This window comes from Cavia porcellus, unplaced genomic scaffold (assembly GCF_034190915.1).
Source record: "Cavia porcellus strain 051 isolate PalLab524CR breed Dunkin Hartley unplaced genomic scaffold, mCavPor4.1 scaffold_40, whole genome shotgun sequence".
Classification (NCBI taxonomy): Eukaryota; Metazoa; Chordata; class Mammalia; order Rodentia; family Caviidae; genus Cavia; species Cavia porcellus.
In genome coordinates this window covers 4,836,484-4,850,769 of record NW_026947523.1, presented here as the reverse complement: position 1 = coordinate 4,850,769, position 14,286 = coordinate 4,836,484, and the positions used below count along the sequence as shown (strand labels likewise).

Below are 14,286 nucleotides of genomic sequence, written 5' to 3'. Positions count from 1 at the left end.
CCCTCCACACCCCTTATTTCCAACATTGTGTGGCTCTGCCGCTTCTGCTCATCCTCCTCGTCACCATCCCTCTGCTTTGCTGTGTTGGGGGTGGACAGAGGGGTCTGCATTCTTTCTACGGCCCCCCACCTGTGTGCTGCACCCCAGAATGAGGATGCCCCACCACCAGGCTGAGGAGCAGGACACACAGGCTGGGTACTGTGCCTGGCACAGGACGGGCATCAGAGAAACAGGGTCCCCTCGAGTGAGGGCTCTTCACGGGAGCCCTCGCATCACCACTGACACTTCTCCACGTGGGCACTGTGACACTGCAGCCAGAACGCGTTCTTAGGAACAGCCAGCGCCAAATAGCTAGGGGACGGTGGCTGGAACTCTCAGCGATCCTTGAATGAATCCCTGAGAAGTCTGGGCCTCGGAGCCCTGCAGGGAGCCCTCCCTGGCTCCAGCTGGCCAGCCTGGTCAGTGTGCACAGCTTAGCACCCAGCGCACCCTGCCTTTCACCGCCAGGTTGGCTTTTTGTTTTTCAACTTTCTAGAGGACCAAACCCCAGCTCTGTGATCTCACACCGTGGGAAGGGTTCCCTGGCAGGTAGATGGTCCGAGCAGCTCTGAGCTGTGTCCCCCACTCTGCCCTGGCCCCAGGCACCAGTGCAGGGCCGAGGAGTGGGCTGCTTTCTCTCTAGAGGTGGAGTGTCCGCAACTGGCCTCCTGCTTTGCAGGAGAAACTTGCCAATGGCAGCTTTTGGCCAAAAGCATCTTTCCATCTATTGAAAGAGGCCTAGAAGTGGATGTGCACTGTCCTAGGACAACCTCGAGTCCTCTCCTGCAGAGGAAGCCGCGCCCAGCACCGGTTCCTACCTTCTTGAAGTCCCGCAGGCCGATCTTCCCAAGCAGGCCCCCGCTGACCTCCAGAAATCGCTTCCTGAACACTGGGTCCTGCCGCTTGATGCGGCTTTTGAGGTTTTCAATGGCTTCATCTCGGGTCATGTTCTTGATTGTGGGGGTCCTGTCCCTGGTGGGCTTGGTTCTGAAATCACAAGCAAGCGCTTAAGAGCTGGCATCGTGGACTGACACACAGACTCACTGGCCCCTGTTGGGCGGGCCTCACGAGGTTTCCCAGCCCGGCTTCCTGCTGGGCCTGAAGGGGGCGCTCTCATCACCACCGCGCTAAGACTCCTGAGGTTCCGGGTGCTGGGATCCCGGGTGCTGGGGTCCCAGGGTGCTCGGGTCCCGGGTGCTGGGGTCCCAGGGTGCTGGGGTCCCGGGTGCTGGGGTCCCAGGGTGCTGGGGTCCCGGGTGCTGGGGTCCCAGGGTGCTGGGATCCCGGGTGCTGGGGTCCCGGGTGCTGGGGTCCCGGGTGCTGGGGTCCCGGGTTCTGGGGTCCCAGGGTGCTGGGGTCCCGGGTGCTGGGGTCCCAGGGTGCTGGGGTCCCGGGTGCTAGGGTCCCAGGGTGCTGGGGTCCCGGGTGCTGGGGTCCCGGGTGCTGGGGTCCCGGGTGCTGGGGTCCCGGGTGCTGGGGTTCCGGGTGCTGGGGTCCCAGGGTGCTGGGGTCCCGGGTGCTGGGGTCCCGGGTGCTGGGGTCCCGGGTGCTGGGGTCCCGGGTGCTGGGGTCCCGGGTGCTGGGGTCCCAGGGTGCTGGGGTCCCGGGTGCTGGGGTCCCAGGGTGCTGGGGTCCCAGGGTGCTGGGGTCCCGGGTGCTGGGGTCCCGGGTGCTGGGGTCCCAGGGTGCTGGGGTCCCAGGGTGCTGGGGTCCCGGGTGCTGGGGTCCCGGGTGCTGGGGTCCCAGGGTGCTGGGGTCCCGGGTGCTGGGGTCCCGGGTGCTGGGGTCCCAGGGTACTGGGGTCCCGGGTGCTGGGGTTCCAGGGTGCTGGGGCTGGAGGGAGTGGCCGGAAGCTGGGGCACTCAGGGGCGGGCAGGGGAGAGGTGGATTTATGAAAATTTAAAGTTAGGGCCCAGGACAAAGCTTCACATTAAGGAAGTGGGCCATTCGGTGGTGATTCAAGGAAGGAAGTCATCAAACATCTCTAGAAAAGGAAGGGAAGCCACAGTTATTCTGAGTTTATGGGTGAAAACAACTTGGCTTATAAAATGTAATTTCATTGTGTGTGTATGTAAGATAATTATTTCCTTATTATTTCTTTAATTAGCCCAATAGAAGATGATAGGCCCCCTGGCGGGGAATAGAAGACACCGGCAGCGGTAGGGAAAGGGTTTCCAAGCTTCCCTTCTCTCCTGACTTTTAGGAGGCCTCGACCAAACTCTACATGGTTTTATGGAACGCTTAATTGCCGTTACTTCTTCCACGGGCCTCAGGAAGCAGACGTATCCAATTGCAGAACAGTTAACCTTTTCCTTGAAATACCACCTTCCTGCTCGCTTATAAAGCAGCTACTGCTGGAAAGCCAGACACTCAAATTTCATTAGCATATCATTAAGGTATTTCCGCTGCTCCACACTTAACTTTTTAAAAGGTGTACAACCCAGTGAAGTCCGTGGGGTTTTGCCTTTCCCACGGATTTATGATAAGCCGTGAACGAGCAGGTTAACGTAATAGCTTTTCATTACATGACTTCTGCATTTTTTAAAAAGGAAGCTCTAGAATAATCATGGGTCCGGCTTTTTTAATGGATTCGCTAGTTGTGCTTTATTGTTATGATTCAGTTTGATGACTGCTTTAATGATTCTGTTATCCTTATTAGGAAATGCTGGCTGGCTTGCTGGGGTGATTTGCAATAAACACTGCGTGGTGGTCAGGAATCGAGGATTCTGGAAAGGAAGAGAAGTGCGTGCAAGGTACGGGGCAGCGGCTGTGGGCAGCTCCGCGAGACGAGCTGTGGGTGTGTAACCCAGTCCTGCCTCCACGTGTATGAGTGACCCAAAGGAAAGGCCAGTGCTCACACTTGTAAACATTCACACGCAGATTCACCATTTCTAAAACCCTGCTTTGCTGTAGTCACGGGTACCCAGAGCGAGCCATCTATCCAAACAACGAACTTCCCAAGTACCTCACCAACCAAGATTTACTAACTGCCTTGTCGCCCAAGCACTGTGGTCTGAAGGTGGCTTCCCTTGCATTTTATTTTACCTCCCGGAGAACTGTCCCTCTTCTTTTTGAAAATGTCCGCATGGCTGATCCTTTGGAGAGACCGTGGGGGAGCCGCTGACTCGAATGCAGGCCAAAAGCTTCTTGTAAAGGATCTTTTCTGAGGTCGGATCTTGAAACTTATAGCAGAGTCTGAATTTGAAAAATAATTAGAGCACGCCCATTAGAATGGGCTGGGATTAAAAGTCCTGACTCCGTCTGCCAAGCATCAAGCATCGGTGGACAGGTGAGGAAGTGCCGCCCTCGCCCAGGCCTGCGGGAATGTAAAACAGGACAACCACCTTGGAAACCAGCTTGGCAGCTGACTGCCCAGCTACCAGAGGACCCAGTCATTCTGCTCCTGGGCACTTACCCAAGAGAAATCAAAATGTGTCTACACAGGGAGCTGCACAGTATGTACAGCTTTATTTGTAATAGCCCCAAGCTGGAAACAAACCAGATGTCTAGCAACAGAGGATGTGCACACAAGTTAGTGAACCATGCTGTGGAGTACTACTTGGCAACGAAAAGGGACAAACTGCTGAAATATTTGACAACATGCCTGAAACCCACTATCATTACACTTAGCCAACACGGTCACACAAAAAAGAGAATGTCTTGTCACATTTCCTAAGAAATGTGAAAAATCTACCATGACAGCTGGTTGGTGTTGGCTTCTGGATGTGAAGAAGCAGTGAATTTCAAAGGGACATGAGGAGGCTCTTAGTGGGTAGTGAAAACATGTGACATCTTGGTTTCTTGTGACAGTCTTGTGGATGTGGACACAGGCGGAATTTTACCCAGTTACATTATAAAATGTGCAGCTTTGTTAACTATACTCAAATACCAAATATTTTTTTTGGTACTAGGAATTGAACTCAGGACGTGGGGCTGACCAGCCAGGCACTGATGCCACTGAGCTATGTACCCAGCCACTATACTTAAATAAAGACATAATATTTAAAAAATGAATTTTATGGAATCACATAAGTGCTTATATTAGCATTTTAACCTACATGAATATTTCGCGTAAATGTAGGAAACCACTAACGGCAGGATTTCTTCCTCTCTTCCCTTCCCTCCCTCTTTCCTCCCTCTTTCCTTCCCGTCTTTCTTCCTTTTTCAGAGCTGTGGATTGCAACCTCTGAGCTACCCACTAGCCCTAGGGCTGATTTCTTTTTCCACATTTTGTTCAATTTATCAATATTATCTACTAGGACTGGGAAAATACACAGAAAAGAATGTTTAGGATTACTAAGGGTATTATTGGTGAGAAACACTAAGGGAATGACTCTGGGGAGCCGAGAACTTACTTTTTCAAGTGCTCGTGCGTTAAAAATGGGCAGAATACGCGCATGACGGCCTTGAAGTTACTCTGCGCCATGAGCCCCGTGTCCCTGAGGTCGTAGGACTGCAGCATGTTACAGAAAGCCTGCAGATTCTTAGCAATCGCGTCGTGAACCATTGCTTCCACCTAACGCAGAAACACACAGTCACTGGGCTGCACGCGGGTGCCCGGCGTGCTGGCACTCTGGGGGCGTAGGAGGGCGGCACAAAGAGAAAGCCAAGCGCTACTTACAGAAACCCATGCCAAGGGAAGCGGCGTCTTAGCGCCTGTACAGGGAGACGTTTTCCTCGTCTAAGTGGGAAAGAGAAAGGATGTAAATATGAAGCCCTCTGGAAAGTGCGGGAGCTTCGGAGGCAGCTGGACTTGCACGTGACTCCTACGCCCTGACAGCAGGGTGGAGGAATTCGGGGGCTCTCGGGGCGGGGGGGTGCGCCCAGCCTCGGGTGTATGCAGACGTGCAAGCACCTTACACATCTACGCTCCTCTTTACAAGATAAAGTAACAAAACACACATTCCCACACAGGAACCTCTCAGTAACTTCTGGAATTTTATACTAAAACATTAGTCCTGAAGCGATACACACGAGCGGATATTAAGATACTGACTGTGGCAAAATTTACAAAAAGCAAGCCCCATAATTACAATGGCGGGGGATACTTGTTACCTTTTAAACTTGTGTAGCAGAATTTCCGTGAGATGCTCACAATATAGTAAGGATGACAACGGAGACAAAAGAGGCACCAGTGACAGCACCCCCTTCTTACATAAAAATAATAAGCGAGAGCGCGTGTCTCAGCTCATCGAAGGGTAAACATGAAGTAGGCACAGCTTTTAAAATATCAATTGCACCTCAATAAGCTGGGGTTTAAAAAAAAAGAGTGTGTGTGAGTGTGTGTGTGGACACACACTCAGGTTTGGAGGACACGGCACAGTGGCACAGCGGGCCTCACGGTTTGGATGCTAGAATCAGTGATTTTTCTCTTCTCCTGTCTGCACCCACGTGCGTTCTGATTTTTCTCATTCATTCACTTGGCCCATGACCCGAGAGCCAGGCCCTGTGGCGCAGTGGGCAGTGAAGACAGGAAGGCTCTGCCCGTGCAGAGGCAGGACTGGCGCTTCAAGGCGTGGCCAGTGCCCGGGCTCTAGGAGTCCGTAGCCAGGACTTGGCCAGAGACGTCCCGTGTGTGCCCAGTATGTGCTGTGCACACTGAGGTGGGCACGCTCAGGAAACCGTAATATTAAAACGGTGCCTGAACTCACTAAATGTTTACTAGATCCTCAGCATTTCGAGTGTGTGCGATCTTGCCAAATCGCCATAGCAACTGACAAGGCGGGTGTGCTGTCAAGCCTGTCTCCCAGACAGAGACCCGAGTCTCGGGGACGTAAACGTTTTGCCCCGGGTGGGGGCGCTGTGCTTTGAACATGGGCACCCGAGCTCTCTCCCAGCAGTGGCCTCTGTGCCCTGGCTTGATGTCACCTCGCACAGAAGTGCCAGCAGTAACTGAGTCGAGGTGTCCTTCCCGGCCTGTGTATTGTTGTGGTCATTATCCAGAATGTTCCTTAAAGCCTTGCTGTGTTAAAGGTGACTCTGGGTGGGCCTCGGGGAGCTGACTGGACCACGAGGGCTCTTCCTGCATCGACAGGTAGGTTCAGAACGAGGTTGGGCTTTGAGAGTATTATTGAGAGGGGGCCTCACTGAAGGCAGGGGGTCATGGGGGATGACTTAAGGGCTCCATCTCCTCCAACCCCTCCCCACCTCTGTCTGCCAGGAGAGGATCCACTCTCTGGCGCCATGTTCTCCCCATCATGCTGCCTGGTCTCCCCATTGGCCCAGGGACAAGAGTCACATGACCACAGACCAATCCTGAGCCAACAGAAACCTTTTCTCTTTTGTCACTCTCAGGTGTTTTGTCACAGCAACAGAAAGCTGACACACACACACACACTCACATGATGCCTGGTGACAGAGGCCCCGTCTAACCTGCCCGTGCAGCACAAACACTGCCACCATCTTACCTTTGGCCCCTGCCAGCCTTTCCCATCCGCTTTCCTAAGAGACAGGCCCTGAGACATTTCATGTTTAACAATAACGACATATAGCATTATTACCCAGGTACTAAGGGCTCGACTGGAAAAGAAAACTACAGGTCAATTTCTCTAATGAGCATAGCTGCAAAAATCCTCAGCAAGACACTTGCAAAGAGAAGGCAACAAATCATTAAAAAGACCTGCATCGGGCCCAAGTTGGCTTTATCATGTGTAAATCAGCATTTGTAAATCGATAGACACGATGCACCACACAAGCAGAAGTAAAGAGGAATCGCAGGACCATACCAACAGACACAGAAAAAAGCGTTTACAATATTCACATCCATTCATAATTTTAAAAAAAGCTTGACAAAAATAGACAGAAGGATCTTACCTTAAAGAGATAAAAGCCATTGCTGACAAACCCACTGCGGCATCCTGCCAAAGGAGGAGAAGCGGGCAGCGTCCCCGCCCACAGCAGGAGAAAGGCAAGGGCTTCTGCTCCCAGCACTTCTCAGTGAAGGACGCGAAATTTTAGGCAGGGTAACCAGGCAAGAGAAAGAAACAAAAGGGTTTGAATGGGAAAGAAAGCAGCCAACCTACCCTAATTTGCAGATGTCACGATCCCTTATGTAGAAGATTCAAAAACCTCCAGCAGAAGACTCTCACACTAACACGTTCAGCACAGGGGCGGGCAGGAAACGCAGCACTGAGGGCCAATCACAAGTGCTGGCGAAGGGACAGCGCCCCCAACAGCCGGTGCTGGGAACTGGCTGTCCCCAGGCAGGAGGGGCAGACCTGATGCAGACCCCTGGCCTGCACTAAAACCAAACCCAAATGGACCACAGGCCTAGACCGGAACGCAGAACCGCTGAGCCTGCTGGGAGACAAGCTTGGTAAAGCTCGTGAGGGCACAGGGCTAGGAAAGGACTTCCTGGACAGAGCCCAGGTTGGATAAGAAGGCACACCAAGTCAACACATGGGGCCACACCAAATTAAAAAGCTTCCGCAGTGCAAATGAAATGACCAACAGGGTGAGGAGACAACCCACAGAATGGAAATTCTTTCCGGCTACTCCTCAGACAAACAGCTGATAACTAGAATATATAAGGAACTCAACTAAAAAAAAATTAGACTCCTCCACATAGGAGATCCGATCAAAACTGGGCGACTGAAATGAACAGACACCTCTCAAAACAAGTCCAAATAAATACATGAAGAAAAGGTTCAGTACCTTTGGCTGTTACAGAAAAGCAAACCAGAAAAAACACACCATCTTACTCTAATCAGAATGGCTATTACAAAAGACTCAAAAATAAACTGCTGGAGAGGTTGTGGGGAACAAGGAACCCCTCTGCATTGCTGCTGGGGATGTGTACTAGTACGGCCACTGTGGAAATCAATATGGAATTCCTCAGAAATCTAAGAAATTCCTTTTTACCTAATTACACCTCTTCTGGGTATCTTCCCGGAAGAGTTAAGCTATTAGATTACAGCAATGGGGTCGTAATTCACAACAGCAAAATCACAGAAACAGCCTATGGACAGACGAATGCAGACAGAAAAGCAATGTATATTTACACAACAAAGTACTACTCAGCCATCAAGAAGGATACATTTGAATTGTTTGTAGAATAGATGCGTCCTGAACCCGCAATGCTAAGTGAAATGTCAGGCACATAGGTTAGATATCACGTGCTTTCTCTATGATGAAGAACCCAAAACGTAAATAATTTAAAGGGCAATACAAAAGACAGACGGCAGGAAGCCAGCGGTGGGCTGCGGGGCTGGGAAGATGCAGGGAAGGAAGGGGAAGGAGGAGGGGGAAGGGTGGGAGCGAGTGAGGTCAGGCGGCACGGGCACAGGCACCGGTGCCCCCGGCCAATGTCCTTACTGTGTACCGCCAACTCACACACTACTAAGAAATAACAGCGCGAGTTGCATCCTGGCTTAATAAACGCGACACACACAGAACAGCAGACAATTCGTCAGCATGTTAATTGTGGGGATTTCTGGGCATCGGGATTTGGGGTTTTTATCATTATTTTCAACTTTGTCGGTTTGCACATTTCCCACGTATTCGACCACGGCTGCCGATTATTCGCAGAATCACCAAACATTTGTAACTTTTTTAAGCAATCCTTTAAAATTTTAAACGTAATAGCTATTATCATAAGACACATTTCTCATAATAAAACTGTCAGCTTTTCCTCAAAAGGAACAATAAAATCAAGTTTTGGTCACTAGAGGCCATCAGCTGTGATTAGTATATGGTTTTGATACAGAACAGTGAACAGTTATTTTTCAAGCTGGAGAATCAACGTCGGACACCAGATCTCTCCGGACACGCCTTGGCACGACAGGGCGGTGGCGGTGCTGCGGCGTCCTGTCCACCAAGGGCTGCCGCTTAGGGTGCGTGTTCAGAAATGTCAGGTATAGTCCTCCCATAAGGCTCAGAATCAAATAACTCAATCACTTAACTCTTGCTAAAAGGAAAGCTAAGTCAGGGGACAACGTGGAGCCGTTAATGTCAGCTCAGCCCCGCCTCCCTTGCGTCTTTTACTGGACTGAGCATCCTCAGGCGCCTGCCGTGAAGAGGAGGCCTCGGCTTACCTTGGGGCTGGCTTCCAGCAGGTCAAGAAAGGAGCCGGCTGTGACCACTCCGGTGGCCTCGGGGTCCAGCGTCCTCATGAGCTCTCTGAATTCTGAGTCACTGACTTTCACCAGCGTGGCACTTAGGATCTGTCTCAGTTCGTCCCCTGTCATCCGTCCGCCGGGTTTCTGAGAAGGAGAGGGTAAACAAGGGACGTTTTAAAGGGTGTGGAAGGACCAGGTCTTTTAGCACAGGACTATGATTTGAAATGGGAGTGTCATGATTGATGACCATCGCATAACATGTGTGTCCAGAGCGGGGCGTGTACCCCAGGCACACTTCCTGTGATGCCCCATCAGGACTGGCAGAAGGTGGCACCCAAGGAGCAAAGCCAGGTCTGAGGCAGAGGCTGGCGCTTCCCCAGGTGTTAGAGCCCAGCGTCCTCCTTCCCCAGCCCCAGCTGGGCGGCTCGAACTTCCCGGCAGGCCATCGCAACCGGCCAGCGTGCTCAGGATGTCAATCAGCTCTGCTTGTTTTCAGGACTGCCAACCTCATCCATTACATAAACGGACAATTACTTAGCCTGAAACACTGCAGCCATGCCGCGTGGAGACCACACATTACAGCAAAATGCCCAAACAGATCTCTTCCCCCCAGGATAAAAAATTGTCAGTAAGTAAATTAAATATGAAAATTTGCAGGCCCTCGTTTACTGGGAAGACAGGAAAGATAAAAGAGCCCTGCCTCCCAGGGAGGTATTATAAATATTAATGCAGAAAAATGGCTTATGAAGTGGGAGAGCAGCAAATATCAACTGTTATGTGGGGCCAAAAACACAGGAAGCGGCAAAGTCCTCTGGGATAAAGTAAATGAGGGGACACATGCATGCTTGCTTTGGGGTCTGGGGATGAAATCCAGTTTCAAAGGTCCAAATCAGAACCGCTGACCGCTGCTAAATGATTCTTGGTGATTGCACGGCACTGTGTCGCCATCCCCACTAACACCGGGATATTTCTGTCACTCCCTACAGACTCCTCGTGCCTGTGTGAGCCCTCCCGCTTCCATCCTTAGCCTAAGGCAGGGGCTTTGCACCGGGTCCCTGTGGGATGGCCTTTTCCCTGCAGATTTCACGGGAGCACAATTACGTGATACACAGGCGGTGCCCTGCGTCTGGCCTTTTTCACCTAGCATAGTTCTTCTGAGGTGCTGGCACGCATCAGCGTTCCGTGCCCCTTGCTCCTTACGGGTTTTACACTGAGTGAATAGCTCATGTTTTGCTAATCCAGCCATGAGTGATAAACATTCGGATCGTTTAGCCTTGGAAATCATGCGTAACACTGCTATGAACATCTCTGTGTAACTTGTTTCTCCCTTGGGCTGACAGCTAGGCCAGGAATTGCGAGGTCTGTGCTTACTTATCTTTAACTTTGCAAAAGGTTGCTCCACCGTTTTGCACAGTGGCTCTGCCATTTCCACGCCCATCCGCAGTGCCAGAGTTCCAGGACCTCCACATCCCCGACAGCCCCTACTGTGGTCTGTCTTTCAAACTGTAGCCGTTCAGATGGGAGAGAGCGGTGTCTCACTGGGGTTCTCTCTAGCAGCTAATGATGTTGAGCATCTCTTCAGGTGCTTATTGGCTCTACTGGTATATCTTCTGGGGATTAAAATCTCTTGCTCACTTTAAAAATCGGGCCATTTTCTTACTGAGTTCTAAGAAGTCTTATAAATTCTGGGCACACCAGTCCTTTACAAGAGACAAGACTTGTGCCCACTGACTCCCTGTCTGCTTGTCTTTTTGCTTTTATTTCCTCTTTTTGGATCGTATCTTTTGAAGCACAAATTTTGAATTTTGATGAAGTCCAACATGTTGATTTTTTCCTTTATTATTCTTGCTTTTGATGTTGTATCTAAGAAACGCCTGCCTATCACAAAACCATCGAGATTCACGTGCACGCTTTTCTTCTAAGACTTTATCATTTTAGCTCTCACACCGAGGTCTACTTGTCACACGGCAAGAGTCAGTTTTTAGCATATGAAGATTCAGTTTTCTCAGCACCGTTCTAAGAAACATTTCCTTTCTCCATTAGATTTGTTAAAAATGAACTGATTGTAAGTGTAAAAGGTTATTACTAGATTCTGAATTTTGTTTCATTAATCCATTTATTTATCCTTTTTATCAGCAGCATACAATCCTTATTACTACAGCTTATACTAAAATACAAAATCAAAGCTTAAGTATTCTAACTTTGTTCTTCCTCCTAAGATTATTTTGGGTGTTCTGTGACCTTTGTATTTCCATATGAATTTTAAGATTATTTTTCAGTTGCAAAAAAAAAAAAGCCACTTGACAGCATTTGCGTTGAATACATAGATTAATTTGGTGAGAACTGCCATCTTACTAATGCTGAGTATTCTAATCCATGAACACAGAATGTCTTCTATTTATATCTTTTTTATTAACTTCTTTAAAAACTTTCATAGTTTTCACTTGGCATTCCTTTTGATGAATTTATTCCTAAGAATTTTATACTCTGTTGATGTTGCTGTGATAGGAATTGCTTTCTCAAGTTCATTTGCTGATTGTTTCACTGCTAGTTCACAGAAATTTATCTGATTTTTGTATACTGGTCTCATATCCTGCAACCTTTGCAAACTCTATTAGTTCTAGGAGTGTGTGTATTGGGAGGGTTGTTTTTTTTTTTTTTTTAGTATTTTCTAAGCATAAGATCATGTTGTTCTTTATTTTATTTTAATTAATTTTTAAATTTATTTTTTGTCTTTTTGAGGCAAGGTCACACTGCAGTTCAGGCTGGGCTTGAACTCACTGTGTAGCCCAGGCTGGTTCCAAATTCATAACAATCCTCCTGCCTCAGCCTCCCGAGTGCTGGGATTACAGGCATGCGTCACCAGCCCAGCCTAACGTTGTCCTTTAATAAAGACGGTATTGCCTCTTCTTTTACAAACTGGATGGCTTTAATTTCTGCTTTTGTTTTCTAACTGGGCTGTCTGGAACTCCAGTACACTGCTGAATAGAAACAGCTAGAGCTGACTTCCTTGTTTTCTATAAATATTATGCATTATATTAATTGATTAGAGAGAGTTGAACCAACCATGCAATCCAGAGATAAATCCCTTGTGTTTTTGCACCTAATCTCTGTTCTATGTCCCTGGGTTTAGTTCAATGAGCGTTTTGAGTCTACAGTCATTAAGGATATTGGTCTGTGGTTTGTTTTGTTGTTATTTTTGTTTTTTTTGATGCCTCTGTCTGAATTTGCACTGGGGTAATGTCGGCTACCCTGGATGAAGTGGAACGTGTTTCTTTTTCTCATACTTTCTGAAAGTTTGTGAAGTATTGGTATCATTTCTGTAAACAATCTTTGTAATCTTCAATATAGAGACTTACTTGATTTTTTAAATATGTTATAAGCAATGATATTTTAAAATTCTTACATTGTTTACTGCGAAGTTTACAAAAATACTATTGGTTCTTGCATTATGACCTTGCAGTAGCCGATGACCTTCAAAACACTAACATTAATTCACCATTTGGTGGGGATGTTTTCCACTAATAAGATCATGCTACCAGCAAATGATCACGAGGTGGTGGCAGGGTTGCAAGAGCACAAACAGCACGGGGACACCTGGCTCAGGGCCGGTCTCAGCGGCCTTTCTTCTGCCCATTCTGTGGTCCTCCCTCGAGCAGCCAGGGAACCTGTTTCCCAGGGCTGCGCTCTCTCACCAGGCAGACCCGGCCCTGCCTCCTGGGGGTCCCCTTCTGCCCCTCTTATCCAGCGCTCTCCAGGACCCTGAAGTGCCCGAGACTGAGGCAAATGATGTGGCGGTGTGGGGTGGGCGCCACGGGAAAGCAGGCACTGCGCAATTCCAGGGCACTTGGCGTCACTGCTGTCAGCCATGCTCCGGAGGGCGAGCTCACGGCTCGCAGTGGCTTTGCACTGTCCATCTACATGCACAGCTTAAGTGCCCAGTGCAGGGCCCAGTGTGGGTCAGAGACTCAATTCCTAACCTACACTGTGCGAGCATGATTGTGAGAGTGTGTGTGTGTGTGTCTTTGTGCTGGACTCGAGCTGGACGGTGCAACGATGACTCTCACACAGTCCGGTGCTTGGAGGCTTCGCATTATCACAGCCCTCCATTAGCACAAATGAAAAGTAGGCTATTTTTAATTAAATTACTGCTTCGCTTTATTAATAGCACCGAGTGCTGGGAAACTCCGCAAAGCTTTCACTCACCCTTGTCCAGGTGGCCCATCCAACACCGATGGTCAGCTCCTCCCTGCAGCAGACTGGGCCCGGGGGAGCCTGCTGCCTGGCTGGGGACGCCGCTGCCCAGCAGGGGCTCAGCTGGACATTCAGGCCCGCTCCCTCCCTGCTCTGCCAGGAGGTGACAGCATCTACCTGGCAGAGGACTGGGCGAGTCCCGCCACCCACAGACTGCCCCTCTCTCTGTCCCCCTGCTCTCTGTGGCCTCAGTTACCTAGTCCCCTGCGGCCAGTGTGACACTGGGATAAAACGCTGCAGGCAGGGAGTCGCATTCACAGCGACTTTATTACAGTTTGACTTTGTAACTTCCCTACTTTCTATTATTTACTAATAACAGTAATAAATGTTACTATTATTAGCCTTTTACTGGGTCTAATTTATAAATTACACTTCACCGCAGGGGTGTGTGTGGGGCAAAAGCCAGTACATACAGTTGTTGGTCGCCCAGTGTGGTCAAGGGCAGGCCACACACGCAATGGCGAATACCACGTGGCCTGGGAGTGTCTCGGCTGCACCCTCCCGGCCAGTGCAAGGACAGGAGGACACTCCCTCATGTTCTGGGGCGGTGGCATGATGTGATGACGCATTTCTCTGCACCTGTGACCATCACACGACTGTACCAGCCTCTGTGGACCTGCGAGTTAGGGCATGCGTGGGGCGGGGTCCTGGGGCGGATCTGCCTGGGTGAAAGGGGACAGCTTCAATCACAGCAGGGCACGCCCGGGTCCTTAGCCCACCTGCTGGCAGCGGGCTGTCCCCAGAGCACACCCCAGGCGACGCTCACAGATGCCGAGGCTTCTGTAGGACATGTTTTCTACAGAGTCCTACGCGAGTCTAAGGATAGGAAATTTCTACTCCTGGTTATTCATGAGTGATTGGGTTGCAGAACACACTCAGGAAATGACCCTGGGAGCTGTCCCTGTGTATCAGGAGTACCCGACTGCTGCTTCTAATC

At 49.8% G+C, this 14,286-nt stretch overlaps 1 protein-coding gene across 1 annotated transcript in view; it reads right to left on the bottom strand.

Moving 5' to 3' along the window:
- The window catches only part of Efcab6 (EF-hand calcium binding domain 6), a 212,828-nt gene that overhangs the window by 90,220 nt on the left and 108,322 nt on the right, over nt 1–14,286 (bottom strand). Inside the window, exons 14-18 of the mRNA XM_013153159.3 lie at nt 9,072–9,239; nt 4,661–4,720; nt 4,395–4,555; nt 3,085–3,234; nt 858–1,026 (exon numbers count right to left, since the gene is read on the bottom strand). Of these exons, the coding sequence (XP_013008613.2) occupies nt 858–1,026; nt 3,085–3,234; nt 4,395–4,555; nt 4,661–4,720; nt 9,072–9,239 (708 nt within the window). The remainder of the gene's footprint in view (nt 1–857; nt 1,027–3,084; nt 3,235–4,394; nt 4,556–4,660; nt 4,721–9,071; nt 9,240–14,286) is intronic.